Source organism: Mytilus californianus, unplaced genomic scaffold (assembly GCF_021869535.1).
Source record: "Mytilus californianus isolate M0D057914Y unplaced genomic scaffold, xbMytCali1.0.p SCAF_1, whole genome shotgun sequence".
NCBI classification, from domain to species: Eukaryota; Metazoa; Mollusca; class Bivalvia; order Mytilida; family Mytilidae; genus Mytilus; species Mytilus californianus.
In genome coordinates this window covers 69,461,494-69,468,012 of record NW_026262581.1, presented here as the reverse complement: position 1 = coordinate 69,468,012, position 6,519 = coordinate 69,461,494, and the positions used below count along the sequence as shown (strand labels likewise).

Genomic DNA, 6,519 nt, shown 5'->3' with positions numbered 1-6,519 from the left:
CAAATAATAGTACAGATGACACAACATAGAAAACCAAAGACTAAGCAAAACGAACCCCACCAAAAACTGGGGGTGATCTCAGGTGCTCCGGAAGGGTAAGCAGATCCTGCTCCACATGTGGCACCCTTCGTGTTGCTTATGTTATTACAAATCCGGTAAATATAGTCTAATTCGGTAAGTCACATTCGTGAAAAGGGAGGGTACTGTAGTTACGACATAAGGAACATATCCGATATCATCTGTGAAACGGTTATTCCATAACGGTCAACAAACTCGTGATGGCGTCCATAAAATTTGCGAAGGGATGACTTCAACTTCACCATTTGGAACTCTTGGTTTAATAGCTTCCTTGTGAGCAGCAATCCTCTATCAAGGAAATCATGATAGGAAACACAAGCCCGGGAATATCGTATCAATTGGGAGATATATATACTCCGTATGCAGGCGCTGCTGGAATGTTGCTACATAGAAATGGAAAGTTCACAATTTGGAAGCTGAAATCATCTCTTTTGTCGTAAAGTTTTGTTTTCAACCGACCCTCATTGTCAATTTCTAGATGTAAGTCAAGATATGAGGAAGACTTAACTGTATCTGTAGTATCCTTTATCTCTAGTTCGATGGGATAGATTCGTTCAACATAGTCACAAAATTTTGTATTATTGAGAGAACATCATCTATATAGCGGAACGTAGAGTTAAAGGATATTGCTAACTTCTAATCATTCTTCCTAAGAAGTTCCTGTATAAAGTCAGCCTCATAATAATAAAGAAACAAGTCGACAAGAAGAGGGGCACAATTGGTTCCCATGGGAATTCCGACAGTCTGTTGAAAAACACGTCCTCCAAACATAACAAATATGTTGTCAATCAAGAAATCAAGCATCTTGATAATGTCAGTTTCAGAGAATTGTTTGTTTGAATCAGAGTGATTCTTTAAAAAGTAGGATTTATCCCTCCCCAAGACAAGATACTTGTATCTACGTTCGCCATTCTTTTTAATGAAACAAAGTAATACCAACTCTTTCAATTTGTCTTTTAGTTTGGAAGTTAGCCTCAACCAAATGTTATGAGACTTACACACAATGCTTATTACCACAAAACTCAGATCAAGTTCAAATTTGGGTAGCGTCACTTTTACCGTTCTTCAGTTATGTCTCTTTATAACTATATGATATGCAAGCGGGGGCATCATCTGTGTCCATAATCCACATTTATTTAAATTAGACTAATTAGTGATCTGTATTAGCTCTCAATCATAGTAAAACATAGTTAAACATGTATATTATAACTAGTTACGCAACAAATTACACATACAAAAAATGAAATGAATTTCAACGTGCCATAAAATTTTGAGTGAAAGGAGAAATGAAATGATGAGAAAATATTTGTATCTTTAGATCAAATGTTATCAAATCTGAGACACAGGTGTGTGTCTACAGGTCAGTTATTTGACCCCCCCCCCCCCCCCCCCCCCCATCTGACATCTGACATGTCGACTTACCCATATATTAGTAGTTTATTCAACTAACCTCCGAAACAAAATCACTTTGATTAAACTGCCTTAAAATGAGTTATTTAATAGTTGTTTAAACATGTTAAATGCAATGATCCAATTGTATACACACAAAACATCAGTTTACTAGTAAAGAAAGGAACAACGTATTATTATATTTACATGATAGTCATAATTTAAACATGCACAATTTATATACTCTTACGGTTTCATAGAATTTTTTTCAAAGACCTTTTCCACATAATTTATACATAATAGCTTGCTTATGTCACAGCTAAAGATTGACCAATCAGATAATTAGTTTCTGAATGTCTATTTAGATAACAAATTTGAAATCGTTGGGTTTTACCATAAATGAAATACACATTTAAAAATCAATTAATTTTTTTATTAAATCACTCAAATTTTGTTTGAGATCGATTTTGGTATTAACTATCTTTGTGATATCTTTATAATCATTAAATTTTAAATTGTATTAAAAAAAATTTGAATTCCCAAACAGTTTGAGGCAAAACCCCAAGAATACCACCAGTGGCGGATCCAGAACTTTTCATAAAGGGGGGGGGGGGGGGGGGGGTGGGGGGGGGCTCCAGTCATGCTTCAGTGATTCCCTATATAATCAAACAAATTTTTCCCACGAAAGAGCCCCCCCCCCCCTAGATCCGCCTATGGCCACCTCCTTAAAATTTAGTGCCAGGGTGTTCGTAAATATGTATAGCTCTTATAAGTAATTTGATTGGTTGTACCCCTAAACTAGTCCCAATATTCCACTGCTCTACCATAGCTCCTCGAAAGTAGATGACGATTTCGGAGATGGCCTCAATTATTCCGGTTAATCCCAAAATGAATATAAATCATAAATGTTGTGGTATTAGTTGAATTTCCATTGTTTAAGACATTTTTAACCAATCAAAATGTAACGTTATAATGTACGTTTTATAAAAATTAGACCAGATTTTGAAATTGTGAATTACACAGAATTGTTTATGTTTTCTAGCTCCACCACTACAGGAGTATGGACATGATGGATATCATTCCGTGCCAATACAAGACGGTGAACCTCCGCCAGCGTACTCAGAACAACCACCGCCATATACAACTACTGATATTCCGTCTTGACGAATCAAAAGCTGCCACCATTTGTAATGTGTTGTCTAAGTAGTATACTATTAACTGATTATTTTTGAAAATCAGGGAGATATTTATTACCCTAGAGCATGATATTTATTTAATATAATAGGTGTATGATATCATGTTATTTATGATAACACACAAAGGAAATATCTTCAAATTTAAACTATCTTCCTTTAGAAACATATTTTTATATGTAATCATTCAACACATATATATAAGTACGTCTTACATATAAATGAGAGAGAGAGAGATATAAGTAGTACAATCAGGGTCACATTTTAGTGTCGCCTGACAGCAAAGCTGAGCGATGAAGGGATCATCTCTTCACATAAGGATCACCTCTTCACACAAGGATCACCTCTTCACATAAGGATCACCTCTGTTGTTTTGTTTTCTCATCATTCATGTCCAAGTTTGTCAACCTGCAACTCTTGGAAAACATTAATTTACAGCAATGAGACCCACCTTACAATAGTTTTGTCCATTTAATATTTCTGATTAACAACATAATTTTGTGTTCAGTATAGAGAGGAGTGTGATCAGACTGAGGAGATTATAGTTTTTCTGGCCTCTATATTACTTCCTGTTATATTAGATTTACACCCACTCCTGGTGTCCTCCATTAACAGTGCATTATAATAGTGTCCTTCCATAGATGTATAAACCCATATCTATGGGTTCATACATCTATGGTCCTTCCAACCTGTAGATCAGCGTACTATGACATACATCAAAACTTGTGGGATAAACTTGACACTCACAGTATTGTGAAAAGATAACATTTTGTTAATGTTTTCTAAAGATTTTTGTAAAGAACATTCTGATTGAAATCAGATATTTCACTGTTTTCCCGGCTTTATGTTTGCCTTCTGTGAATCTAGGACAGGTGAAGGAAGTCAACTTTGGAGCGCTGTGATTGGATGTAAGGGTATATACTATATGTTTTATTTATTTCTGAATAACTGCAGTGTGTATAGTTACAATATGAATTATGAACCACATCGAAATATTTTCTTGAGAATTATTCGAAAAGGCTTCCAAATTTTCATAAGTTTGATGGAAATTGGCGGTGACCATGCCTATGAACAAGCTCCGTTCGAAGATGGTCGTGCTACCATTGATTTCAATTCCTAAAATAAAATAATAAAGTTCTTATATCACACATAACTGTTTTGTCAAGGTTTTTATTATAAAAAGTTGTAAATTTAGAAAATTTAGGTATTGTCGCCTATGGAGAAATTAAAATACTACCCGGCTTTTCTCCGGCTACATGAACGACATGCAATTATAACGGAGCACAGTGACAGATCTAATTTTAATCAGAATTGTGTAAAAAATCAATCTGACTATGAGCAGATAGACTCATTTTCGCTAAACAAAGGGTTGCGATCCAGTCCCCTCCTCTCCAAGGGTTACGATCCAGTTCCCTGGAGAGGAGGGGACTGGATCGTTACCCCTGGCTAGCGAAGATGAGATCATGAGACTAGGCTCAGTGGCTGTCGGTTTTATTTTTTTGTAAGAGACAGTTCTTTAAACCCATAGTGTAGTTTGACTGATTGACAGTTACATAGTTTGTTGTAGGCAAGTGTATGGTTGATCCTAATGAAATATCGGTTTGCAAATTTTTGTTTTGGACAGCAAGTGTATGGTTTGCAAAATATTAGTCTTCATGACTGTATATAAGCTTATGAAATTCAGAAATTAGCTTCAAAATTTCAAAATCACAATATTCTCTTCAATGAAGTGTTTTTCAAAAGTTAATTATAAATGTATCAAACTTAGATAAAGATAGATGTGTAAGTTTGTTGTTAGAGATACAGCCATTGAAAAACAGAATTTTGATTGGTAAAACGATCTCTGGATTTTTTCTTTGAATTGCAAACATTAGTAAAACAAACATTTATATTTTGGACTTAATCATTATGATATGAGAAATAAGGTATGGATATTTTTGATTGTACGTAAATTATTTTATGATTGTAAATGTTTTTCCAACTGTAGTTATTATGGATGAGTATTATTCTAGTCACTGAAGGGATATTAGTAGTAAGTATTTTAGCAAAAATATTTTGGCTCTCGAATCTTTTCCCTATGATTGCCAGTTATACTGCCGAAAGTCTGTGGTTCTCTCCGGGCAGTCCCTCCAACGATAAAAACTGGCCGTCACGATATAGCCAGTAGTACTGAAAGTGGCGTTAAAAACCAAGAATCAATCAACCAATCGAATCTTTTTCTCCATGCAAAAGTTATTTTTTGTGCCATTATATTTTCATTGAATCATTGTGCCATCCACGACAGAATAAAATGGTTCGTTTTTAATAGACCCTTGTTACATTCCACATGGACATTTTCAGGGTCCCTAAATGTACATTTTACTTGGTTAAAATTATTATGTCCCTACTCTAGGTATATTTTTCAAAATTTAGGGCTTTATGATTTTAGATAAAATTGGATAAATCTTCCTGTCCGAAGCATTTTTTCTCGAGTCTAGAGTAGATATTATTATTGTGTTCTTGCCTTTTTTGTTACATTTTTACTTCTATTTGACTGCCTTGAAAGAATGTTAAGTGGATTTTCTTACCACTGTCGACACTTAAAATACATATTGTGCTTCTTTATTGTTTATATATGTTTGCTTTTGTTAATATTAATTTATAAATTGTGTTTTGTTGATGTTTACGATTAGTGCAATAGATATAATAGTATGGAAATGTGATATTAATTATTTAATATAGAATTATGTATTTCTACACAAATATTTATTTAACTTTATACTAGGTTGTTATTGTCCTAAGCTATAGGTATCTGTAAAACAGGTAATTAAGGTCATAATAAAAAGGGTTCTAGATTTTCATTCCCCCATCCAATTTTTCAGAGCAAAACTAAATTAGTTTGATATCCGACTATTTTCTTTCATTTTGCTTGAGGTTTTTATCAGAGATGGTTAAAAAAAAGAAAAGTCTACCATCGCCTTCCTCAATTATTCAAAGAAATTGAATGAGAATCTAGGAATGTTCTTATAATGACCTAACTGTAAATGATATGATTGTAATAAAAAAATTAGGTTGAATTCATTGTTTTTTTTTTACCTGTTTCAGTAGAATATATATGCGACATACCTTTATTTGCTAGGATCACAACAAACTGCATCAACCATATAAGTAGGAGATGCATGGTAGACACACATAGACAAAAACAAACATTTTGTTTTTACCAAAGACCTGATTATTCCGCTTGAGTTCATGAAAAAATAAAGAAATTTGGCATGGGTGATACCATTGAAACTTTTTGAGGATTTCGGAAATTAATAACTTGGCCTGGAAAAAACTGAAAATAAATGACTTTGCATAAGACAGGATGATTTACATGAAATTTAGTCATTGCAGCTATGGTCTGAACATGATATTCCAGCGGTAAAGATGGAGATAAAAAACGTCTGTAATTCAAAAACTTATTAAATTTTCAAATAAACAGAAATCCTAAGTCTCAACAATCCAGACAGTTCATAAAACAATTTTTATCATTACATGTATTTAAAGACACAGTTCATAAAACAAGTTTTATCTTTACATGTATTTAAAGACACAGTTCATAACACAAGTTTTATCATTACATGTATTTAAAGACACATAGATGATGTCTTTGTCTTGAATATAGTGCAGTAAACATTTATTTGGATTTAAAAAGTACACATTTAAATGGTTTTGTGAAACTTAACATTGACCAATAAACCGAAAATATTTAATGCTGAACAATCGCCTCCGGGCACGAGCCGACCGTGCGAGGGCTGTATAGCAAGTCAAGGTCGTTAATAACCACCATCATCATCACACCGCCACCTCCGGATTGTAATCCTTATCATAAGGCTTATGT

General features: G+C 33.7%; 1 protein-coding gene across 1 annotated transcript in view; it reads left to right on the top strand.

Moving 5' to 3' along the window:
• The window catches only part of LOC127707035 (uncharacterized), a 38,929-nt gene extending 33,213 nt beyond the window's left edge, over window positions 1–5,716 (top strand). Inside the window, exon 6 of the mRNA XM_052211779.1 lies at window positions 2,510–5,716. Within this exon, the coding sequence (XP_052067739.1) occupies window positions 2,510–2,631 (122 nt within the window). The 3' untranslated portion in view covers window positions 2,632–5,716. The remainder of the gene's footprint in view (window positions 1–2,509) is intronic.
• Window positions 5,717–6,519: the final 803 nt, after the last annotated feature.